This window comes from Rana temporaria, chromosome 13, assembly GCF_905171775.1.
Source record: "Rana temporaria chromosome 13, aRanTem1.1, whole genome shotgun sequence".
NCBI lineage: Eukaryota > Metazoa > Chordata > Amphibia > Anura > Ranidae > Rana > Rana temporaria.
In genome coordinates, this window is record NC_053501.1 from 3383602 (window position 1) to 3410674 (window position 27073).

A 27073-nucleotide genomic window follows, 5' to 3' on the forward strand; every position below is an offset into this window, starting at 1 on the left:
CCCTGTGCCTCGCACCCCCCACACCGTCCCCCTGTGCCTCGCACCCCCCACACCGTCCCCCTGTGCCTCGCACCCCCCACACTGTCCCCCTGTGCCTCGCACCCCCCACATCGTCCCCCTGTGCCTCACACCCCCCACACCATCCCCCTGTGCCTCGCACCCCCCACACCGTCCCCCTGTGCCTCACACCCCCCACACTGTCCCCCTGTGCCTTACACCCCCCACACCGTATCCCCCTATGTCCTCCTCCACCCACCGTGTCCTCTTGTGCCTTACACCCCCCACACCGTATCCCCCTATGTCCTCCTCCACCCACCGTGTCCTCTTGTGCCTTACACCCCTCACAGTGTCCCCCTGTGTCCTCCACCCCCCCACAGTGTCCCCCTGTGCCTTACACCCCCCCCCCACACGGTGCCCCCCTGTGTTCTCCTCCACCCACCGTGTCCCCCTGTGCTTTACACTCCCCCACCATCCCCCCCTATGCCTTACACCCCCCACATTGTCCCCCTATGGCTTACACCCCCCACAGTGTCCCCCTGTGCCTTACACCCCCCCACAGTGTCCTCCACCCACCGTGTCCCCCTGTGCCTTAACCCCCCCCACAGTGTCCCTCTGTGCCTTCCACCAACCCACCCCACAGTGTCCCCCTGTGCCTTCTCCCCCCACGGCTGCCCTGAGAGACACTGTGCTGTGTCTGGAGGATCCCAGTGCTCTGCCCCATGCCCTGTGATGTGCTGTGTACTCCCTGATGTGCCCTACTGTGTGCCCCATGGTCTTCTATTGCCCGGGGGCCCCATGGTCTTCTATTGCCCGGGGGCCCCATGAGTTGTCAGTCCGCCCCTGGGCCGCCCGGTGAGGATAAGAGCATCGCCGGCATGGTCTCCCAGCCAGGGGAAGAGAGAGGAGAGGAAGAGACCAGCTGTCAGCAGAGAGTGGAATTGCCCGCTGTAATAGCTTTCATTAGAACTTCCAGTGTTCCCGGGGCTCATGTCACATAGCTCCACCTCTTGGTCCAGCACCTTTGATCGACAGAACACCGGTCCAGTGTCGGACATGTGACGTCATCAAAGGCGTTGGGCTAAGAGATGGGGCTATGTGACGATGAGCCCCGGGAAGACGGGAAATTCAAATGAAAGCTATTACAGCGGGCAATCCCGCTCTCTGCTGATCCTCTCCACAGGTGAGGCTGTATTGGGCACAGGCAGGCCAGGCTGTATTGGGCACAGGCAATGCTGTGCCAACCGCCGCAAGACTATGTACGGCGACAGAATGGCACGGCTGCGCACATGGGCGTCCAGGTATGTCCCCTTTAAGATGCGGAACCATTGGTCGCGAGCGCGGCGGCATGTTCGCGACTTGGTTCGGGAGCTTAATAGCTGTGCTGCAAAGTGTCCCTGGAATTTTTTTTCAAATGTTGGCAACTATGCCTCTGGCCTAGTAATCACGCAGAAAATACAGCCAGCAAGTTGGGATTATTCATGTGAAGTGATTCCTTTTTGTCACATTGAAGATGATGAGGCGGGATCTAAAAGCTTTACAGTGATATAGTATAGTTTTACATTGAAAGTTCTGTGCAGGAGGAGAGAAGTCCTGGTAGTAGGGATGAGCCAAACACCCCCCGGTTCGGTTCGCAGCAGACCATGCGAACACAAAAATTTGTTGGAACACGCAAACTCCATTAAAGTCTATGGGACAAGAATGTGAAAAATCTAAAGTGCTCATTTTAAAGATTAATATACAAGTTATTGTCATAAAAAGTGTTTGGGGACCCGGGCCCTGCCCCAGGGGACATGTATAAATAAAAAAATTAAAAACGTCAGTTTTTTCGGGAGCAGTGATTTTAATGATGCTTAAAGTGAAACAATAAAAGTGAAATATTCCTTTAAATTTCGTACCTGGGGGGTGTGTATAGTATGGATAAAAGAATAATTGCGCTAAACCCAAACGTGCACTAATGATTAAACTAATAACCAAGTGTCTGTGTAAAACCACTGTGTCCGTGTCCAACACACAAACTCAGTGGAATCGGGGGGGCCAGATGGCCTCTCGGCTAGCAATAATATATATGAACCAAGTGATCAATAACATGAATGATTGTGAACCATAGCCACAATAATTGTTAAAGAAATTAACAAAACATATAATAATGTATTAATATAAAGTCCATATAGTCCAAAATAATTTTTAGAAGATAAGTTGTAGGTCCATATAGCAAATGAAGACACCCGTGAGGATTCCAGAAATGTAGTAATAAAACACCAAACGTGAATCCTCCACCAATCGTGCAGCTGCTTACCAGAACTCTGGGTCCTGCCGGACCACTATCAACATATTTCTCAACCAAAGATTTAAGGCAGCAGTAAGTCCTCCACTTGTACTAGACCCAATCCGTACTCAACGATGGACATAGAAGATAAGACAGAGCTCCACATGGCATAAAATCCGGTTGATTTATTAAAATAATAGTAAAACTATGTACATACAACTCACAATTCAGTTGAAAAAAGACAGCAATTGGCCTGTAACGCCGGCCGGTCGTATCAGGAACCAAAGAGCCACTCGTTGGAGTAATGCAAGGGATGGCGTCCACACGTCACTCACTCCACCCGACGCGTTTCGTGACAAGATCACTTCGTCTCGGGACACGGACACAGTGGTTTTACACAGACACTTGGTTATTAGTTTAATCATTAGTGCACGTTTGGGTTTAGCGCAATTATTCTTTTATCCGTTATTTCTTTGTTTATACACAATTTAATTGCTGCTTATTAATCCTAATTATTCACCCTAGCGCAGTTGTTCCCAAACCTTTTTTCCTTGGTGTGTATAGTATGCCTGTAAAGTGGCACATTTTCCCGTGTTTAGAACAGTCCCTGCACAAAATGACATTTCTAGAGGAAGAAAATTCATTTAAAACTGATCGCAGCTATAATGAATTGTCGGCAATACAGATAAAAGTCATTGAAAAAACAGCATAGGTCCCCCCCAGTCCATTACCAGGCCCTTTGGGTCTGGAATGAATATTAAGGGGAACCCCAAACCAAAATAAAAACAAAATTGTGTGGGGTCTCCCCAAATTCTATTCCAGACCCTACGGGATCTGGGGGTCCACTTTGTTAAAGGGGGCTTACAGATTCTGATAAGCCCCCCGCCCGCAGACCTCCATAACCACCGGGCAAGGGTTGTGGGGATGAGGCCCTTGTCCTCATAAACATGGGGACATCCTCCCCATGTTGAAGGCATGTGGCCGGGTAAGGTCCAGGAGGGGGGGCGCTCTCTCATCCCCCCTCTTTTCCTGCAGCCTGCAAGGTTGCATGCTTGGATAAGGGTCTGGTATGGATTTTAAGGGAGAACCCCTATGCCATTTTTTTTTTAAATGGCGCAGTGTTCCCCTTAATATCCATACCAGACCTGAAGGGCCTGGTATGGAATTTGGGGGGACCCCACACAATTTTTTTTTGGGGTTCGGGGTTCGCCTTAATATTCATTCCAGACCCAAAGGGCCTGGTAATGGACTGGGGGGGAATCCATGCAGTTTTTTTCAATGACTTTTATCTGTATTGCCGGGACCCAACAATTCATGAATAGCCGCGAGTAGTTTTAAATGACTTTTATTCCTTAAGGCTCGATTCACACCTATGCATGTTGCTTTTGTGCATTTTTGCAGTGCTTTTTGCGGTGCTTGCTGCATTTTTCGACACGTGTTTTTACCGCGATTTTACAGCGATTTGCGGTTTTTGATTTTTTTTTAGGAATTTTTGTTTTTTTAGTCGGCAATTTTTATTTTTTTACATCTCCTTTAACAACTAGCTTTAAACAGGTTAAAAAAAACGCAAATCGCGGCAAAATCGTGGTAAAAACATGATACTTGCGTTTTGGATGTGGGTTCATTGAATTCTATTACATGCAAAACGCTGCGGGAAAAAAGTACCCGACCCTTTCCAAAAACGCAGAGGCACAAAAAAGCATTGATGTGAACATGTTCCATAGGAAACCATGTTAAAAAATTTCCCTGCATTTCTGCAAAATGAAAAATGCATCAAAAAACGCATTAGTGTGAATGGAGCCTTAGAAATGTCATTTTGTTCAGGGACTGTTCTAAGCACGGGAAACATGCGCTACTTTATAGGCATACTATAGACACCACCCAGGTACGAAATTTAAAGGAATATTTCACTTTTATTGTCTCACTTTAAGCATTATTAAAATCACTGCTCCCGAAAAAACTTCAGTTTTTGAAACTTTTTTTTGCATTGATACATGTCCCCTGGGGCAGGACCCGGGTCCCCAAACCCATTTTATGACAATAACTTGTATATTAACATTTAAAATTAGCACTTTTTATTTCTCCCGTAGACTTTTGAATTTGCCGCAAACACCCCAAATTGTTCTCTTTTCAGTGAACAGGCGAACACCCAATGTTTGACTCGAACATCGGGCTCATCCCTACCTGGGAGCAACAGTCTGCAAGAGTTAATGCAGAGGAAGAGGAGCAATAGTCTGCATGGTGATATGCAGGGGATGAGACTGTAAATGTTAGAAGTGCATCAGTTCTTCAAGGCTAAGGCAATTTACCAATGTTTCACTAAATATGATGGCAAAGCAACAAGTTCTATGGGCATCCCATAGCCTCCTTACCCCAACCAAGTTATATCCCTCAATAAACAAAAATAAAACAACGCAAATGACTGTTCATTCTCTCTGAGGTGATAGATGGAGGTCTGGCAGCAGGGTGATATGGTGGATGTTTGTTATTAGTAGCAGCAACCAAGTGCTACACAAGCTACAAAGATAAAGAATAACATATATTGCACAACATAAACTGCATATAAAAAGGTGCAAGACATAGTTACAAGGTGTGTCACCTACGGTATAGCAGAGCTATTTTTAGCGCCGATATACCGTCGTATTTACCGCGATATTCGGTCGCTGGGTTCCCTCGGCGTAAGCCGTCGTAGGTGGAAGTGGGCGTGAGTCATGCTAATAAGGCGTGACCCCATGCAAATAATGGGCCAAGCGCCATAGAAGTACTTAAAGCGGTAGTTCACCCTCACTGACATGATTTTTCCATCGAGACAGGCATTGTAGCGCGAGCTACAGTATGCCTGTCCCGATTTTTTTACCCCCGTACTCACTGTGTACTCGTACATTAAAGATTTTGGCTCCCGCGGGGAATGGGCGTGCCTATGGAGAGGGAGGATGATTGACGGCCGGCCCTGGCACGTCACTCTCCCCGAAGACAGCCGGAGTAGGTCTCGGCTCTTCACGGCGCCTGCACACAGGCTATGCGCAGGCGCCGTGAAGAGCCAAGCCTATTTCGTCTATTTCCGGAGAAGCGTGACGCGCCAGAGCCGGCCGTCAATCATCCTCCGTCTCCATAGGCACGCCCATTCCCCGAGGGGAGTCGGTATCTTCGATGTACGGGTACAAGGTGAGTACGGGGATAAAAAAATCGGGACAGGCATACTGTAGCTCGCGCTACAATGCCTGATTTTATGGTAGAAGAAAAAAATTTTTTTTTTTTGCGTTTATAGGGTGAACCCCCGCTTTAAAACTAATGGCGCAAGCGCAGTCCCATGGCCGCATCCCAGTGCGCATGCTCAGAATCACGTCGAAACAACTGCCTAAGATACGTCGAATCACTGCCTACGACGTGAACGTAACCTAGCCATATTCACGTACAACGTAAACGACGTAAAATACGACGGCTGTGTTCCCTGGTCCATACCTTTGCATGAGTTGCGCCTCCTATATGTGGAATAACTTTACGCCGGACGTACGACTTACGCAAACCGCGTATATTATACGCCGGGCGCAACTACGTTCGTGAATCGCGTATCTCCCTCATTTGCATATGTGCATAGAAAATCAATGGTAGCGCTACTTGCGGCCAGCGTAAATATGCGCCCACGATACGCCGGCGTAGGAAAGTTACGTCGGTCGGATGAAGCCTATTTTCAGGCGGATCTCAGATTGTGGGCACGGCGCACAGATACAACGGCGCATAGTTACACTTACGCGGCGTATGTCGAGATACGACGGCGTAAGTGCTTTGTGAATCCGGGCCGGAATGTGTAAACCAATGTCTTGAACAATACCTCAGATGTTACTGCACTCATCTTCAGGATAACTGGACTACCCTTCTTCCTCTCGCTGAGTATTCTTACAATAATTCTACCAGTTCTTCTACTCGTTATTCTCCTTTTTATGCAAACTATGGGTTTCACCCTAATATTCTGCCTGAGTCTCCACTACTTACGAATGTACCCTCAATTAATGATTATTGGTCTACCCTTTCTTCTGTTCTGCAAGTGCTGAAACAAAATCTCAAACTCGCACAAGATCGCCAAAAAACGATTATGGTCTCAGACATAGACCTTCACCACCTTATAAAGTTGGGGATCGAGTATGGCTCTCTCCACAAAATTTATGTTTACACATTCCCGCCAGGAAACTTGCCAAGCAATTTTTTGGTCCATTTCCTAATTCTAAAGGCTATCAACCAAAATACCATGCAACTTTCTCTCCCCCCGGAATTGAGGATTCATCCGTCATTTCATGTCTCTCTTCTTAAACCCTACCTACCCAATCAATTTTCCGGTAGGAATCCTCCTCCTGCACCCCCTATCCTAGTGCAGGGTGAGGAACATTACGAGGTTGAACATATTCTAGACTCTAGAAGGAGAAGAGGACGTCTACAATACTGGATTAGATGGGAAGATTATGGAATTCAAGATGATTCCTGGGAAGATTCAGCTGAAGTACACGCACCTACTTTATGCAACCAATTCCACTCTAGGTTCCCTGATAGACCTTTACCTCTTGGGTCCCCCAGGAGGGTATCCCTTAGGAGGGGGGTACTGTAAGCGCCTTCGCCGATTGCGTGATTGCATTCGTCGATTGCGCTCTGACGTCACTTCCTGGTGTCGCGCACTGACGTCACTTCCCGGTGCCGCGTGCGTTCCAGCGTGGAATGCGGAAGCGCCGTGTGGAATCAGCGCTATTCCATGCACCTGTTTTTGCCCTATATATTTACTGCGCTCCTGCAGTACGGGGTTCTATTATTGTCGGCCATAGCCAGACCACGCTACCATCAAGCTACTGGCAATATTATCCCCTCTGCTGTAAACCATCGCAGCCCGGATCCACGCTACCATCAAACTACTGCTCATTCCTACTAAGTATCCTCTACCTGGATCCACACTGACATACTTACTCCAGTGGCTGTGGGGACACCTAAAGATATCCACCACCAGGAGACCCTCAGTTACCTAATCCCATTGCTGCCACAATACTCTGCTATTGCTGATGAACTTTCATGCTCTACAAACGGATAAGTACACTTACCACGTTACATTTATTGCTCTAGAATTACCCTGTTTACCTATTGCATGTACCAAGTACTGTATTTGAACCTGGCTCAAGTTTAAACTACCACTTTGCTTGGGATTAGTTATTGTGGATTCATATAACAGTTGTGGCATATCTTAAAGGGACATACAAGCTTAAACCAATTTAATCTACAGTTGCCTCTCTCAAGTATATGCTTTCTGCATACAGTATTCTCTTATGCTACGTGCTTGACACTTGTTATTTAAAGTATACGGCATTCTGGCCTGAAATACAGAACTTGTTCATTATACCTTTTTAAGGCTAGGGGTTGTTGGTATGTAGTAATACCTCTTCCCTTAGTAGCTCAATGCATTCTTGTATGTGAGAGATATGATGTAGTGAACCCCCAAACTCTTTTTCTCTGATTAGAGTGACGCCTGGGGTCCAGTACTGAAAACCACATCACAAAGAGAAGTGCATTGAAATCTTTTCCCTAACCGCAGTTGTGGTTCACTCTCGTTCACCGTAGTTTGTGACACATGCAAAGTGAGGAACCTCCAGTGTTCACTAAGCAGTAGGGCAGCCACTTAGTTCGAGACTCGGAAACTAGGGTTGATCACAGTACTAGAGATGCCTACTACAGTGATCTCCAAATTCCACAGGCTCGGCCAAGTATGGCACATACATGCTTACATTGGTCCACACTGTAATTATGTAATTATGTATACAATTCATATCTTTAATTAAGTTTAGAATCAACATTTTCATGTGTATGATTCTTCACTCAAGGCTCAACTTGAGGAACCAGCTCCCTTCCTGGTCCCTTCAGGATTAGACCAGCCTAGGACCCTCACAAGGGCCCCTAGACCATTCATCAGATTCAGAGAGGCCCATAGCTGAAACTCTGATTATCAACCAAAATAAACCTTGAATTCTGTCCAGCACACCTAAAGTGTTCTAGAAAATGATGCGGCAAGTGAAAACAGAGTTCCTGACCTCCATGCTTCTTTGGGGCCAGTGACTCAGCTAGTGTTGAAGATAGTGGATCCCAATGATGGACAATTAAGTAACATTTTCAGACAAAAGAAACTGACCACTACTGAAGGCAATTATTTTTTATTTTTTTTTTCAATTCGATGGCATTATGGTTTACATAGTTAATCTGGAAAATTAGCATCAGGATCAAGTGAGATGATTGGACAGATTTGTTATGAGAGCTTGCTGATGTCCTCAGACCAAGCAGTCATTTTAAGAGGTTTTCCATCCCACCAAAGACAGACCTCAATCTGATGAGACTTGCTGCAATGTAATATTACATCCCCTTGTATGTAGAGTATTTGTATCCAAATGCCTCTGCTCTGTGCAATAAGTGTTCATTACTGTAACACGGGAAGTACGGAGTAGCGCACTCTTTTGGACCTTGACCTGGTTGATCATTTTTAGGGTACACATCTGAAGTTGCATTGTGTCTGTGAAGCCATTCCTCATATATCCTATAAATATTAATAGATAAAGATAATAAATCAACATACAAAAATTCTAATACAAAAAAGTCCTATTTCCGTTTTGCCATTGGAGAATTCTGTTAATTTCTCTTCTCTGTATCACCCAATTACTCCATCCCTGCACTGCGCACACACACCCCACAACTGTCCCACATTTCTGGCTTCCTCTGTCCCTGACCACCAAAACATATCAGACCCCCATCAGTCCCCGATCCTCCAGAGAAATGTGACTGGAGCAACTAATAGCAAAAACTTCCATGTCAGCTCTTTAACATTTACAGCGGCTCCCCTCCCATCCCATATCCATTCCTGGCAACCTCACTCACTCCACAAACACATATAGATTCCCCTGGTTACCTTATCACCCCTCCATCGACCTCCTCACCACCACCCCTCCCTTTCCTTTTTTACACCCATCCCTCTCAGATAGTCTCACTATCTTCCACTGACATATCTATTTCTGGCCTCCTTGTCCCCCTCAAATCCCTACCCCAATGACAGGTATCCATTTCTGGCCTTCTTGTCCCCCTCAGATCCCTACCCCACTAACAGATATTCCTGGCCTCCTCATCCTGCTCAAATCCCTACTCAAATGACAGATATCCATTCCTGGCCTCCTCGTCCCCCTCAAATCCCTACCCCAATGACAGATATCCATTCCTGGCCTCCTCTTCCCCCTCAAATCCCTACCCCAATGACAGATATCCATTCCTGGCCTCCTCGTCCCCCTCAAATCCCTACCCCAATGACAGATATCCATTCCTGGCCTCCTCGTCCCCCTCAAATCCCTACCCGAATGACAGATATCCATTCCTGGCCTCCTCGTCCCCCTCAAATCCCTACCCCAATGACAGATATCCATTCCTGGCCTCCTCGTCCCCCTCAAATCCCTACCCCAATGACAGATATCCATTCCTGGCCTCCTCGTCCCCCTCAAATCCCTACCCCAATGACAGATATCCATTCCTGGCCTCCTCGTCCCCTTCAAATCCCTACCCCAATGACAGATATCCATTCTTGGCCTCCTCGTCCCCTTCAAATCCCTACCCCAATGACAGATATCTATTTCTAGCCTTCTCGTCCCCCTCAAATCCCTACCCCAATGACATATATTAATTTCTAGCCTCCTCATCCCCTTCCAATCTTTACCCCACTGAGAGATATCCATTTATGGCCTCTTCATCCCCCTAAAATCCCTACCCCACAGAAAGATATTAATTTCTGGTCTCCTTGTCCCCCTCAAATCACTACCCCGATGACAGATATCCATGTATGGCCTCCTCCTCCCCCTTAAATCCCTACCCCTCTGACAGATATCCATTTCTGGCCTTCTCATCCCCCTCAAATCCCTACCCAATGACAGATTTCTGGCCTCCTCCCCAACACAGGTTATTTATCCCCTCTCCCAGCATTCTGTTCTTTTCCTCCAGTCGGCTGGAACTTGTAGTCCAACACAGTCCTGCTCCAATGCAAACTTGGCTTTCCAGACTACATGTCCCAGGATCCTTTGCTCTTCTCTCACAAATCCTCATTTACTCTGGATTCAGGATGCAGGAGTCTGTGCTGAACGGTGGCGGCCCATGCATTATGAGCGCACCGGCGCGGCCCCCCCACTTATGTGTCAGGCCACATGATCTACATACAGGGCAGCAAACAAATACTCTTGCAGTGATGTCATGTTCAAGGGATAACTACTCAGGCCTTTCTGCCCTCCAGGATAGGGGCATCCTAGCAGTCATAAGAGAAATAAAGAAAAGAGGGCGCACCGGCCTTGTGCATTATTCTCAATAAATGTATTAATGAAAACAGATTAAAAACTACTCGAAGAAAAATCGCTTTGTAAAAGCCTTCTAGTGTTGGCAATTGGTCTAAATGTCGATGGTCTCCAGAAAGTGCTAGAGGGACTGCTGCTTTTACAAAACGATTTTTCTTCACATGTTTGTGAGTAGTTTTTAAAGTGGTTGTAAACTCTCTACAACCACATTTACCTACAGGTAAGCCTATATTAACCAGTTCCCGACCTCCTCATGTACATTTACATCGGCAGAATGGCACAGACAGGCACATCCACGTACCTGTACGACCTCTGCTAGACGTGGGTGGGGGGTCCGATCGGGACCCCCCCCTCGGTACATGCGGAGGTCGGGTCCGCTCGGGGAGCGATCTGGGACGACGGCGCGGCTATTTGTTTATAGCCGCTCCGTCGCGATTGCTCCCCGGAGCTGAAGAACGGGGAGAGCCGTGTGTAAACACGGCTTCCCCGTGCTTCACTGTGGCGGCGCATCGATCGGGTGATCCCCTTTATAGGGGAGACTCGATCGATGACGTCATTCCTACAGCCACACCCCCCTACACTAGTAAACACATACACAGTGATCCCTAAATGTTACAGCGCCCCCTTGTGGTTAACTCCCAAACTGCAACTGTCATTTTCACAATAAACAATGCAATTTAAATGCATTTTTTGCTGTGAAAATGACAATGGTCCCAAAAATGTGTCAAAATTGTCCGAAGTGTCCGCCATAATGTCGCAGTCACGAAAAAAATCGCTGATTGCCGCCATTACTAGTAAAAAAAAATTAAAAAAATAAAAATGCAAAAAAACTATCCCCTATTTTGTAAACGCTATAAATTTTGCGCAAACCAACCGATAAACGATTATTGCGATTTTTTTTACCAAAAATAGGTAGAAGAATACGTATTGGCCTAAACTGAGGAAAAAATAAATTTTTATATATTTTTGGGGGATATTTATTACAGCAAAAAGTAAAAAATATTGCATTTTTTTCAAAATTGTCGCTCTATTTTTGTTTATAGGGCAAAAAAAAAAAACCGCAGAGGTGATCAAATACCACCAAAAGAAAGCTCTATTTGTGGGGAAAAAAGGACGCCAATTTTGTTTGGGAGCCACGTCGCACGACCGCGCAATTGTCTGTTAAAGCGACGCAGTCCCGAACTGTAAAAACCCCTTGGGTCTTTAGCCAGCATATTGGTCAGGGGCTTAAGTGGTTAAAGGAGTTGTTAAAGTTTTTTTTTTTTTTTAAACATAACAAACATGTTATACTGACCTCCGCTGTGCAGATTGTTTTGCACAAAATGGCCCCGATCCTGGTCTTCTGAGGTCCCTCGGTGGCTGTCTCGGCTCCTCCTCGCAAGAACTAACCCCCTTCGTGCAAGCTCTCTCCCATTGGGGTTAGTTCTTGCGGGCATGCTCCCGTGATAAAGACGGCGGCCATAGCCGCAGACTGTATCACTCGGCCCCCGCCCCCGGCGCGCCGTGTCATTGGATGTGATTGACAGCAGCGCAAGCCAATGGCTGCGCTGCTATCAATCCATCAAGTCTAGCCAATCAACGGCCAGATTGAGCGGAGAAGAGGACATCGGGGGCGAGCGCAGCAGGTGAACGGGCTCAGGTAATTAAAACGGGGGGGCTGGGGGGGGCAGTAAGTGTCAGATAAGGATGACATTGAGCTGCTTCTACAGGCAAAACACAAAACTCCTGTAGAAGCAATGGCCCGGATTCACAAAGGACTTACGACGGCGTATCTCCACGTACACCGTCGTAAGTACGAATGTGCGCTGTCGTATCTGTGCGACTGATTCATAGAATCAGATACGCCTCACTGTTGCCAAGATATGAGCGGCGTAATTCTCCTACGCTGTCGTATCTTGGGGTGCATATTTACGCTGGCCGCTAGGGGCGATTCCGTATATTTCCGCGTCGAATATGCAAATGAGCTAGATACGCCGATTCACTAACGTACTTGCGCACGGCGTATTAAAATACGCTGTTTACTTAAGGCGTACGACCGGCGTAACTTTACCCCTCATAAAGCAGGGGTAAGTCATGTTAAGGTATGGACGTCGGAAACGCCGGAACAGCGTCGTATTTTACGGCGTTTGCGTAAGTCGTACGTGAATGGGGATGGGCGTAGGTTACGTTCACGTCGACTAAGCATTGAGCCGGCGTAATTTAGGGAGAAAATTCGACGTGATACTGAGCATGCGCCGTTCGTTAGGCGCGTCATTTACGTGAGATCACGATTCATTTCCATACAACACGCCCCCTTTGAATTACGCGGGCTTACGCCGGGCCATTTACGCTACGCCGCCGCAACTTACGGAGCAAGTGCTTTGTGAATACTGCACTTGCCTGTCTCAGTTGCGGCGGCGTAGCCTAAATAGGATACGCTACGCCTGCACAAAGATGCGCCCAGGTACGTGAATCTGGGCCAATTACTTTTAAGCCAGTGTGCATGGAGCCTATTGTATTGCAGCTAAAAAACTTCTCTTCAAACACACTACTTCTGCCAAAAAACATAGATAATAGCCTATGGCCCGGATTCACAAAGCACTTACGCCGACGTATCTCGAGATACGCCACGTAAGTTTAAATATGCGCCGTCGTATCTGTGCGCCGTGCTCACAAAACTAGATACGCCTGAAAATAGGCTTCCCGCGACCGACGTAACTTTCTTACGCTGGGCGCATTTGCCGCTCCCATTGATTTTCTATGCACATATGCAAATGAGCTAGATACGCCGATTCACAAACGTAGTTGCGTTCGGCGCATAATATACGCGGTTTACGTAAGTCGTACGTCCTCCCCATATAGGAGGCGAAACTCATGCAGAGGTATGGACCAGGGATCTTTTGTCGTTTTACGTTGTACGTGAATATGACTAGGCGTAGGTTACGTTCACGTCGTAGGCAGTGATTCGACGTAACTTAGGCAGTTGTTTTGACGTGATTCAGAGCATGCGCACTGGGATGCGGCCACGGGACGGCGCATGCGCCGTACGTTGTTCGTATCTTTATGACGCTCAGTCCATCATTTACATGGGGTCACGCCTCATTAGCATGGCTCACGCCCACGTCCACCTACGCTGGCTTACGCCGAGGAAGCCCAGCGTAGATTTGGGGGCGAGTGCTTTGTGAATACTGTGCTTGCCTCTGTGCGCTGCGTCAGCGTAGCGTATATTCGATACGCTACGCCGGCATAAAAATGCGCCGATGTATGTGAATCCGGGCCTATGTGTGCATGGACATATCGATTTGGTGAGGAGACTTACTTGTCAAGAAAACAATGGTGCAGTACAAATATAGGATCATTGCTGGAGATCGTAGACTCGCCCATCGTCCCACCGAGGAAGTCATGGATGAGGTTATGCATGGTAACCTGTGGCGTTATCCCATCTTTTGGATTTATAAAACCTTCAAAGATAATATAAGAAAGTTATAGTCCTCTGGTTACATTTCTATTAGAGCTCTCATATCTTTCTATTTCCCCTAATAGGTCTGTAGGTACCACAAGCTAATGTTGAGTTTGGCAAATTAAAATATAAAAAATCCCTACTAAGCTCTTATTATTATTACTATCTGCATGTAGAATGGCCGTGTGACATAAACCTATCAAATTTCTACAACCATTTCTGTAGCACAGGTTTCTATGGTGCCCCTATGGCTTTAAAAATCAGCTACATACCCAGGAATTCGAATTTCTTTACCAGTGTTGGGCCCTTTCCTCAATGTGTCAAAATGTAGTTAAAGGCCCGGACGAGCCCCCCCCCCCATGTGAATGAGCATGGCGTACATTGTATCCCTACTCATTCACCAAAAAAGTGTCAATAATAAAAAAAAAAACACAAACAGTTCATTAAAAAATAAATAAAAAAATGTCCATCGTCAATCACGACACCTATCACCACCGTCGAACCCAAAAACAGAAAAAAAAGCTCCGCCCGCACGGAAGGATTACTGCTGAATGCCTGCTCCGCCTGTTGACAGTTCTTAAAGTGGAGGTTCACCCGGAAATGTTAATTTTTAACATTAGATTGAGGCTCACTTTGTGAAGGGGAATCCGGTAGTTTTTTTAAAAACGAAGCTGTACTTACCGTTTTAGAGAGCGATCTTCTCCGCCGCTTCCGGGTATGGGCTGCGGGACTGGGCGTTCCTATTTGATTGACAGGCTTCCGACGGTCGCATCTATCGTGTCACGATATTCCGAAAGTAGCCGAACGTTGGTGCGCAGGCGCCGTATAGAGCCGCACCGACGTTCGGCTTCTTTCGGCTACTCGTGACGCGATGTATGCGACCATCGGAAGCCTGACGGAAGACTGTTAATCAAATAGGAACGCCCAGTCCCGAAGACCATACCCGGAAGCGGCGGAGAAGATCGCTCTCTAAAACGGTAAGTACTGCTTCGTTTTTGAAAAAACTACCCGATTCCCCTTCACAAAATGAGCCTCAATCTAATGTTAAAAAAAAAATTCGGATGAACTCCCGCTTTAAATAGGTAAGGGGCGGGGCCACCTGGTGATGTCACCTGATAGCTCAATTGGGCAGGCATTCAGTGGTTAGCCTTCCTCGCGGGCAGAGCATTTTTTTTTTACGGGTGCTCAGGCGTCGTGATTGACAATGGAGCTACATCGGGGGACATTGTTTTTTTATTTTTTTAATAAAGGAATGGTCTAAAACTGTCCCTTGTCATTATTAATTTTTGACACTTTTCTTTGGTGAATGAGTAGGAGTACAATGTACCCCATATTCATTCACATAGGGGGGGCTGGGATCTGGTGGCCCCTTTGTTTAAGGGGGCTTCCAGATTCCGATAAGCCCCCCCACCCGCAGATCTCTACAACCACCACCCAGGGTTGTTGGAAGAGGCCCTTGTCCCCATCAACATGGGGACAAGGTGCTTTGGGGTGGGGGGACAGACCACCCCCCATGTTGAAGGCGTGGGGCCCTCTATGGTTCAGGAGGTGGGGGCGCTCCCTCACCCCCCTTTCCTGACATGTAATGCTCAAATAGGGGCCTTGTATGGATTTTGGTGTGGGGTTTAAATGTAATTTTTTTATTTAGAAAATTTATTATTGCTGCAGCAGGTTCTATACACAGTACAGATGTGGCAGATACAGGCAGACTAAGGGGACCCCCCAGGCACTATATTTAAAGGAATTTTTCATTTTTATTGTTTCACTTTAAGTGGGATAGCAGGCGTGCACGCGCGCGCTGCACAGTGGGGGTGTCGATGCTCATGGTCGGCAGTCGCGATGACCCAGAGGGCTTTCACACTGGAGCTGTGCTCTAGCAGGACGGAAAAAAAGCCCTGCTAGCCGCATCTTTGGAGCGGTGTGTTTACCGCTCCTCCACCACTCCTGCCCATTGAAAGCAATGGGGCACCGCGGCTATACCGCTGGCAAAGCGCCTCTGCAGAGATGCTTTGCGGTGGTTTTTAACCCTTTTTTGGATGCTAGCAGGGGGTAAAACCGTCCTGATAGCAGCCGAATAGCGCAGCAAAATTAGCGGTAAAGCACCGCAAAAAATTGCACGCTTTACCGCCACCGCACCTCCCGCCCCAGTGTGAAAGGGGCCTAACTTCCCTGCAATAAAAGTTGAAAAAAAGGACCATGCCCCTGCATCAATGAGTTGTTAAGGGAGGAGAGTTAGCTGTCTGTCTAATTATACTTCATCCACGTATAGTGAAGGCAGAACAGTATTTTATATACAACTATATAGATCAGACCAAATGAAGGACAAATGAGAAGGAAAGAGGGACAGAAGTACTTTGTTCCAACTCAGGGACAGTTCCAGGGGTGTATTTAGGTGTTGTGCTGCCCTAGGCCTGACTAAACTCGTGTACCCCCTAATTTAAATATGACCCACCCCTTCCTGTCAAGGCCACACCCCTTGCTGTTTAAGACCCGCCCTTCTGTTGTCTATAGTTCTACTTTAGGCACAAAATTCTGCAAATTTTATGGAGAGGACTAAGAAGATATAACCATGCCAATGGTGCAGCAGAAAATACATAGCACAGTGAGGAAGGTTTGTGGTTCAGGATAATAGGACAGTCAAAATTAGAAGCTCCGCCCCCCCCCCCCACAGTTGCGGCTGCTTTATGGGGGCATTAGACTAACTTGCCTCTCTGTCCAGTACACCCCATAAGACTGGCGCTACACTAACAGTGTAGCGCAAGCCGGCGGGGACTCTTTTCATGCTGCCCTCCTGCAACGTGCTGCCCTAGGCCTGGGCCTTGTTGGCCTAGGCCAGGATACAGCCCTGGACAGTTCTTCAAAATCAGGGACAGTTGGGAGCTATGGTCAGTGTTATGACTAATGAAAATGCCCACCAGGGCTGAACAGGCTCCTGCCAAAAGACACAACGTCTCTCTCACAGCTCCATGTTACACTGTCCCATACCTGGACCTGGGCAGGGGGCTTCTTGTCTCCCGGGTGGAACCCGGAATCACTGCCTGCCCCTTAACTACATAGGCTGTGCTCACCTGTACAGTCAGGCTGCTGGTCTCCGGTAAGACATGGACAACCAAAGTAGTGGCTTCTTCCTTCTTAAGACTCTTTGATATCTCTGGACTTCAGGACTCAATCCAGCAATCCAGGAGTTACCAATTCTGGAGAAAAGTGTAAAACCAGTTTTCTCCACTAAAAGCAACCATCCTGGAGTCCCTCGCCCTGCATCAGTGAGAACCCTTTGTGGCAAGTAATCCTTCTAACACAGTAGCGGGGCACTGCAATATCACAGTACCCACTGGGATGATTCAATCGTTCTGTTCAGAAACTGATGGGGAATCCAAAGTTCCTTAGTCGTAACCAAAACAGGAAGTGAGGGGGAATCGTCCAATGGGTACACCGGATTTTGTCACAACTGTCTAAGGCCGCGTACACACGGTCGTTCCAAACCGATGAGAATGGTCCGACAGACCGTTTTCATCGGTTCATCGTTCCAAAAACCAATCGGGTCAGAACGCGGTGACGTCAAACACACAACGTGCTGAATAAAATGAAGTTCAATGCTTCCAAGCATGCGTCGACTTGATTCTGAGCATGCGTGGGTTTTGAACCAATGCTTTTCTGTACTAACCATCAGTTTGGACCGATCGGGCAGCGGTCCATCGGTTCGGTTTTGAAGCATGTTTTAAAATTTTGGACCGAAGGAAAACAGACCGATGGTTTATACACACGGTCGGTTTGGACCGATGAAACTGAACCTCGGTCCATTCTCATCGGTTTTGTCCAACCGTGTGTACGGGGCCTTAGTGGTTATATCCCTGAGATTTACCCTCACTTCCTGTTGTGTCTCCAGGACAGAGAGAGAGAGAGAGAGAGGAGGGGTTTCTGCTCTGACAAAAACAACATTACATTGTTTTAGCTAGATATACACTTTGAGGGGGGGAAGAAGAATGTTAAAGTACTACTTGCCCACCTTCTAAGGCATTACGGAAGCTCTTTTGTGCCTTTCTGTTGTAGGGAGGGGTGTCAAAGTCTTTCCATTTCAAAGTTTCCTCTACATCTTCGAAGGTGGGTAGGCTAGGGGCGTGAGGATTAGTGCCAGGCTTCCTGTGCAGTCTTTCCAACTGATTGAAGTCATCAGCACCCAGGCAGTAAGAATCAATATAGTTGTACCCGCTGCACATAGACTAAAAGATGGAAATATAAAAAGCCTTGTTAATGCAGAAATATGGATGCTGATTTGCTGATTTTCAAAATGACATCATCAGTACTTCCTGTATCCTGTTGCTCTTCAGATAGTAATGGGGAGGGCATTCGTCCAGGACTCATGTATTGATATGTGAACCCAGCCTGTGCGATGGTTTGCCCCCTAGCGTGTGCCCTAATGTGTGTGTGTGATGATCAAGTGTCAAGTTTTGGCCATATTTTATATATGCCACGCTGCAATCAACAGCCAGCAAGGGGTGGGTTTGGGTTTAGTTCTAATAGAATAGCATAACAAGGACAGTGTTGGTTATCGATAACGGGGAAGGGATTCACAGGTGGTCGCTATTGGTAGAGAAAGGATTCAAGTTGGTCATAATTAGGGGAGAGGGGATTCACGTGTAGCGCTAACCCCGAAGGAGCCGCTGATTGTTTTGGGATCGGCGTATAAAGTTACCCTGTAGTGTGTCTAGGGGTGATAGCAGTAAGCCAAAACAGTGAGCAAAGGTCCAGACAATGAATAAAGGTTTTTCCAATGCTTTATTTCCAAGCCAACACGGCCAACATCAATCAGGAAAGAAAGGCTGATGAAAAGAAAGGAGAACCTTGCAGTATCAGGCCTGGGTATTAGTTGAGCAGTCCTTGCTCAATAGAGTTCCAAAATTATTACTCCCCCGGACAGACCCCTCTCACTAGCCTGGCAGCCGAGGTGTCACTTAGGATTTGCTGGGAGGAACAGATCTCTCTCACACACCTGGCTCTAGGGGCCTCTGCCACAGGCTAATGGATGAGCAGAGCAGATCCCTCAGTAGATTCTTAACATAGGTCACCGGATGATGGCAAAGCGTACCTGTCAGCATTCCGGTCACCAGGTCCCCGATTGGTTCGTTCAAGCCCTGTTGGACAACCTGCCTCCGGGTTCTCCTCAGCCGACCCCCCAATCGAACGGCACCCAGCCTCGGATCCTCTCAATAGAACCAGGAACCCAGTAAGTCACTGGGGTCCCCTTTTACCTCCGGATGAGGGTTTGTGTAGCCTGCAATTCTGGCTAGGTGGGCCACACACCCTGAAGGTGGATGCCGCACCTGGAACGGGACCCCGCGAAGATTTTAGAACACATGACACCTGTCACAGATATACCCTTCCCCAGCATGCCTTGCGAGGGAAAAACTCCTCTAATTGGCTGCTGAGGAAAACTTGCTCTGCCAGAACCCCACCAGCGCCAACTGCCAGTCAGGGATGGTACTGCATCCCTGGAGTACAGATTGACCCAGTGGACATTTCTGGAATGACAGAAGTCCCAATTTAAATAAATTGTGAATGGGAGCAAAGTAACTCTCCCATTCCCCACTAACTTTAGCGTAGTGCCCGTACTGAAAGCAAGGGGGCGCTACACACAGATGGTCATCAATGATAGGAAGGGAATTCAAGTTAGTCAACATTAGTGAAGAGGGGATTCACAGATGATTATCAATGATAGGGAGGAGGTTCAAGGTGGTCATCCTTGGTGGAGAGGGGATTCACAGATGATTATCAATGATAGGGAGGAGATTCAAGGTGGTCATCCTTGATAGAGAGGGGATTCACAGATGATTATCAATGATAGGGAGGAGGTTCAAGGTGGTCATCCTTGGTGGAGAGGGGATTCACAGATGATTATCAATGATAGGGAGGAGGTTCAAGGTGGTCATCCTTGATAGAGAGGGGATTCACAGATGATTATCAATGATAGGGAGGAGGTTCAAGGTGGTCATCCTTGGTGGAGAGGGGATTTCAAGATGGTCATCAATGATAAGTGTTAATGATATGTTCAAAGTTTGAGGGAAAATTCAGATAAGATATGAAAGGTCCACTTTAACATCTACTCATGGAATATTAGCACTCTGATTACTTGGGAACAACAATAATTTTTAGTTTAGACATGTGCAGAATGGAAAAATGTGTTTTGTATATATTCGTTATGTTACTAATTTTGTATATATTGTATATTGTGGAGAGGCGACTCCATTTCACGGTGTGGATTAGAACTTTCACTGGTTCTTGTAAACAAAGGAATGCTGATTGCACACCTGTTGGCTGGGTTCATAAACATCCCAGGGATAGAGCTCAGGGCTCCCAATTGGAGACAGCTCCACCCAAGGAGACAGGAAGTCTTGCTGAGGAGTCCGGAGGACTCCGCCCTACAGACACGAGTCTGTGTGTGAGTGTTGGGAAGACACCCACGTTCTTAAGTGAGACTGCAGGTGGCAGTTTGAACCCTGGGTAAGCTAGGAGAGAGCTTGACCCAAGCATACAGGTCTGTGGAACAGACCTATGGCCTAGGCGTGAGGCCTGAAGCAGCTGTGTCATCAGTTGGTAAGCCAGGAGGCTAAATAGCCATGATGCAATAATGGTGTGTAGCACCCTGTAGCTTAGGCAGGAAGCTCCTCACAAATTTACTTGCCAGGAGTAGTTATCCTGGTTGATTGATAGAGATCCATTGATTTCTCCCTAAGTTTGGCCTTGTTGCACTTTTCTCTTCTTCCACTAGGTGGCTGGGTACTTGGTGGTACTAGATATAAGAAGGGCAACCCAAGGTCAGGTTATGAGTATATGGGGTATCTCAGCCAATGGGCAGGGGTTTTCTTGAATCCCTTGGCCTGCTGGGAGCATCTATATATTTGGGTGGAGTCAGGTGATCTACGTTCTGTGCCACCCAGACGGGTGGATGTGTGTCGTGTGCCCTAGGCCAGAGATTGGGCCTATACCGGGAGCATCTGGCTGCTGGACTGGGCTGTCTGAGGGCCTAAGCAGAAGCAAGAGAGCAGAGCGGCTTGCAGTCCAACCAAAAGTGACGGTTCTGTCGGCCGGAGAACCTGTCAGTGATCGGAGGATGAAGGAAAGCTGTCGCCACAAAGAGACCAACCACCTTATTACCAGGGAGGGACCACAGTGAGTAACTGAAGCAAGTCCCGAAGCAGTATCCTCACCAAAAGGGCAGAAAGTGGAGAATCGGGAAACTTGAGGCGGTGATCAAGTCAGGGACCCAACCAGCGGAGTTGACGCTTGCAGAGCAGCCTTGTGTGTCAAGCCAGGGACCGAGCCGGTCAGCAGGGGTGAAACTTGGGAAATATCTGGAGTGCCAAGCTAGGGACCCAGCAGGGAAGCGTGGGTGACGCTTGCAGGAGATACCACTGCAAAGATTTGAGGAGCTCAAGGGATTCAGAGTCAGTGAATCAGAGGGTCTAGTGAGAGACTGGGAGCTCAGTGTTGAAGAACTAAAAGAAGCAGTTGTAGTGAAGGTGAAGGAACTGTTACGTCTGAGTTAGGAACTGTTAAAGACTGTTGCCTTAGGAGACAGCATTCCTGCATGTGCAGATGTGGTGCCATGCTGGGGCCTTTCCCTGCACGGCTGTCCTCCTTTTGAAGTCTCGGTGTCTGCCAATTAAATCTACAACTACTTAAGGGTGTCCTAGTCCTAACCCTCTTTCCCCCCAAAATACAAAAAGGACTGTTAAGAGAAATAAAACCTCTTTTACATCCAAGAAGTGTCTGGCGCCCAATGACTTTCACCATCTTTGCACCCACTATGCCTCACAAACCACTACATATTGAAGGATGTCTGCTATCTCTGGCTTGGAAAGTTCTCATTAGACTGGACAAGGCCAGAGACATTGCTACAGGTGGAACCTCCTGCGAGGAAAATTTCTGTTTGATTTGATCTTTTTGCTTTCTTTAAATAAAAGTGGGCTGCCATGCCCTTGAAAATGCAGTCTGGACTGACACGTGGTTCTTAAAATCGCATACACCACTTTAACTGAATCCCCCCGATATCTTACAATATATTGTATATAAATGCGTTATGTTACTCATTTTGAATTACGAAACAAAATTAGTAACATAACGAATAGATACAAAACAAAACAATTTTTGCCATTCTGCACGTGTCTAAACTAAAAATAATTTGGTGTACTTGTGTGGTTTTGTAATTCAATGAATTTTGTTTCATTTATCAATTTCCAAACAAATTCCATATTTTTAGAACGTTTCAAATTCGGATTGGTCAAAAAATGATCGGCCGATTCAAATTGTGTGTGATGAACAGCTGGTTGTTAAGCCGCGGGACGGGAAGCCAGTGGTTGTGTCCCTTAACAATCGATGAGTCACCAGCTGTCAGCGGGCTTCCCTACTGACAGCTGAAATGTAAACAGAACAATGCCGACAATAGAAAATTCCAGAAAAAATACATTGTGGAGTCCCCCCCCCCCCCTATCAATACCAGGCCTTTTTCGGGTCTGGTATGAATTATAAGGGGAACTCCACACCAAAATAAAAATAAAACAGTGTGGGTCCCCCCAAAATCCATACCAGACCCTTATCCAAGCATGCAGCCTGGCAGGCCAAGAAAGGGTGTGAGAATCCCCTCTCCTGAGCCATACCAGGTCACATGCCCTCAACATGGGGGGGGTGCTTTGGGGCAGGGGGCTGCCAGTTTCTCCCCCACAACCCTGACCGGTGGTTGTGGGGGTCTACAGGCAGGGGGCTTATCGGGATTCTGGAAGTCCCCTTTAACTAGGGGACCCCCAAACCCCCCCCCATGTGAATGAGTATTGGGTACATAGTACCCCTACCCATTCACCAACAATGTGTAAAAAGTGAATACAGACAGTAAGCGAGTTTTTGAAAAGCCCTTAATTTATCTCCCGATGTAGATCCATCTCATGCCGCCCGCCGCACAGCGGAACCCGGAAAAAAGAAAAACCTCCGGCCTCGTCGAACACTCCCTGCGGACTGCCTGCTCCTCTAACTGACATTTCTAATATATGTAATGGGGGGCACCTGGTGACCCCACCCCATTGTGACGTCATCGACCCAGCATGCCCCAGGATGATGACGTCACAAAGGGGTGGGGTCACCCGCTAACATCATCGGGTGACTTTGTCCCTTAGCTATTTAAGAAATGTCAGACGGAGGAGCAGGAAGTATGTGGGAAGCACTTTGAGGTTTATTTTCTGGATGGATTTACATTGGGGGACATTGTTAATTATTTATTAAATCTCACGCCTCCCCCTTTCCTGGCCTGCATGCTCAGATAAGGGTCCGGTATGGATTTGGGGTGGGGACCCCACAATGTTTTTTGTTTTGCCACGGGGTTCCCCTTAGAATCCATACCAGACCCAAAGGGCTTGGTATTGATCGGGGGCGATCCACGCTGTTTTTTGGGGGGAATTTTCTATTGTTTTGCATACAATTCTGCTGTCAGTGGGGAAGCCAGCTGACAGCTGATGAGTCATTGGTTGTCCCGGCCCGCTGCTTAAAGTGGTTGTATAGCCTTTTTTTTTACTTGTACCTACAGGTAAGCCTATAGTAAGCCAGATTCAGGTAGACTTACGACGGGCGTATCAGTAGATACGCCGCCGTAAGTCCGAATCCCCGCCGTCGTATATTTAAGCGTATTCTCAAACTGAGATACGCTTAAATATTGCTAAGATACGACCGGCGTAAGTCTCCTACGCCGTCGTATCTTAACTGCATATTTACGCTGGCCGCTAGGGGCGTGTTCGCTGATTTACGCCTAGAATATGTAAATCAGCTAGATACGCCTATTCACGAACGTACGCCCGGCCGTTGCAGTAAAGATACGCCGTTTACGTAAGGGGTTTTCAGGCATAAAGATAAACCACCAAAAAGATGGAGCAGCCAATGTTAAGTATGGACGTCAGAACCGCGTCAAATTTTTCAAGTTTTACAATGTTTGCGTAACTCGTCCGTAAATGGGGCTGGCCGTAATTTACGTTCACGTCGAAAGCATTGACGATTTGCCGACGTCTTTTGGAGCATGCGCACTGGGATACGTCCGCGGACGGCGCATGCGCCGTTCGATCGAAACGTAATTTACGCGGGGTCACACTTAATATACATAAAATACGCCCACAGCTTCGACATTTAAATTAGGCGGGCTTACGCCGGCCCTAATACGCTACGCCGCCGTAACTACGGGCGCAAAATCTTTGAGAATACCATACTCGCCTTTCAAAGTTACGGCGGCGTAGCATATGGGAGATACGCTACGCCCACCTAAATGTATGTGAATCTAGCCCAATATCTCCTAAACCTGTACGGTTTAGGAGATATTCCCCTCGCAATGCGCCGCTGATTGCAGCGGCGCATGCGCAGGGGGGATCCTCGGCTAAAGGACCGGCAGCCGCCGGACCTTGCTGAATTGAAGTCTCCCGCGCGCATCGCCGCTCCAGCCAATCACAGCGCTGGAGCGGCGATACCCGGAAGACACGCCAAGTCAAGATGACATCTCGCTCGGCATGGACCAGGTAAGTTCTCTTCTCCTCGTTCCGAGGTAAGTATTTCATAATGAGCTAGTATGCGGTGCATACTAGCTCATTATGGCTTTTGCCTTGCAGGTGTACAAAAAAAAAAATTGTATATGCGGGTATACAATCGCTTTAACAACCAGCTATTCTTCACACAAAATTTTAATCGGTCGATCATTTTTGACCAATGCAAATTCTAAATATGTTTTTAGTAGAAATGGAAAAGGTTAAAGTCCCTGTTAACTTTTTAATATTGTCCATGTATCTGTTAAAAATTTTCCCTTACCTCCTATCACATGAAATTGTTTTTAAAGCGGAGTTCCGGCCACAATTTTAAAAATATAAACTTTTTAAATATGAAAACCCCTGTAATACACAAACTTAATGTATTCTACTACAGTTAGTCTGTAAACTAAGGTCCGTTTTGTTAGGTTTTTACAGCATTTAGACATTTTATAAAACAGAAATTGACTGGGGCCATCTTAAGTGTGGGCATCATGAAGCCAGACTGTATGACTTCCTGGATTTCAGCCTCGCACATGCTCAGTGCTGTACAAGCAGTGTAATGGTTTCAGATCAGGTTTCAATAGCAATGGGAGTGTCAGAGGAAGTTACCGCCCCTTATCTATGCAAACCTCTCCTCCCCTCCTCCTTCCAGGAACCAGTAAATATAAGAAATAATTTGTTCCTGTGCAGATATATCTACATAACAAGATGATATATATCTCTTGTTATATATGTGGTGTGTATACATATACCAGACATGTGCACTGTCAATAAATTCATTTTGTTTAGTTCCGTTTCGCATTAGCCGTTATTTCGTATTTTGTGCCCGAAACTCAATTCGGATTCGTACGCTCATAATGGGCACAGCAGGAGTACAACCACAGGAAGTCAGCACAGAACAGGGATGGTGGGAACCCTTCATGAGGGATTCCCACCATCCCTGTGCTGAGTTCCCGGGTCTGTACACCCGCTGTGCCCATTATGAGGGGTTCCCACCATCCCTGTGCTAAGTTCCCGGGTCTGTACACCTGCTGTGCCCATTATGAGGGGTTCCCACCATCCCTGTGCTGAGTTCCCGGGTCTGTACACCCGCTATTGCCCCATTATGAGGAGTTCCCACCATCCCTGTGCTGAGTTCCCGGGTTTGTACACCCGCTGTGCCCCATTATGAGGGGTTCCCACCATCCCTGTGCTGAGTTCCCGGGTCTGTACCCCCTGCTGTGCCCCATTATGAGGAGTCAAAAAAGTCAGAGGAAATCTTCCTAACGAAGCCCACGAGAGCAGGAAAAACAGGACAGAATTTCAAATCCCTCCCTACTTTTGGCTGCACTTACACAGTATACCCATCGTTAAAAATAGTTTTAGTTTCCCATTTACCTTCCAAAAAGCAAAATATGAGTATGGACTGAGAAACCCTTGTTCGTCATTACCCCCGACGAAGTCATCGTTGCAGATTGAGCATTTGTTTCCTTCTCCTCTCCAGTCCCAATAAGGAAGGGCAAAATTTTCATCCCCCGTCATGAGCTGAATTTGTCTCTCCAGGAAGAGGAGGCCCAGACGATGCCAACCGGGAAAAGCTGGACCTTTATGGGCGTAGTTTGTGGTATCATTAAAGGTACCCCACATTAGAATAGGCTTTATAGAGTAGTAATGGATCCAGGCAAACACATCATAGATGGCGGCATCAACAAAGCGGTAAGTGTTTTTGTGCAGACGGTCTCCGGTGTATAAGATGACAAAGTCCTGACTTTTTGTGATTTTGGCCAGCGCCAAGTAGCTGAAAAATCTTTTCCTTTCGAGCAAAGAAAGTTCTCGAATTTCCTTCCGCACTATGGTGATTTTGCGATCACATTTTTCTCCGAAATACCCGTACTTACATTCACCGCAGTCGTAGCCGCTGTAGTTTTCAGAGCACTTGCAGGCTTGGTCAAAGTAATACGTTGGCCAGTCTAGGCGGTCATCATTAAATTGAGGCACAGGTTCCATTTGAGGGACAATACGGTTAAAGCATTCGCCACGGCCTGAGCTGGAGCCACAGGTGCTCTTATCCTTCCAAACTGGGCAACAGGTTCTGCCCTTAATAGCCTCATCTGTGACACAGGCCCGTGGGAACTGAGCTTGGACCAAATCATAGCAAAGAACAAGGAAAACACAAAAGACAATCATGGCTTGCTGCAGAAAAAAACCTGGAGAGGACAGTGGAGCCAGAGGTTTTAGGAACTCAAGCCTAAATAAAAAAAAAAGTAAAAGAAAGGTGTTGTAAAATACAAGGACTTTTAAAAATATGAAACTTTAATGGGAAATGATAATGTACATTCAGCAAGTAGACCTTTCACATTTATACCTCCTTTTTGTTTCTGTATTTTGCTTATTCAAAAGAAAAAGAAAATTATAATAATATGCGGCGCACAAAACAACAACCATAAAAAATGTGTACATGAAAATAATTAATACATAAAACTATAACTAGACT

General features: G+C 47.0%; 1 protein-coding gene across 1 annotated transcript in view; it reads right to left on the reverse strand.

The window, feature by feature from the left end:
* Nucleotides 1-8432: 8432 nt before the first annotated feature.
* Nucleotides 8433-27073, reverse strand: part of LOC120920756 (tyrosinase-like) — a 30857-nt gene continuing 12216 nt past the window's right edge. Inside the window, exons 2-5 of the mRNA XM_040333031.1 lie at nt 25978-26827; nt 18057-18270; nt 13910-14051; nt 8433-8825 (exon numbers count right to left, since the gene is read on the reverse strand). Coding sequence (XP_040188965.1) covers nt 8645-8825; nt 13910-14051; nt 18057-18270; nt 25978-26766 — 1326 coding nt within the window. The 5' untranslated portion in view covers nt 26767-26827 and the 3' untranslated portion in view covers nt 8433-8644. The remainder of the gene's footprint in view (nt 8826-13909; nt 14052-18056; nt 18271-25977; nt 26828-27073) is intronic.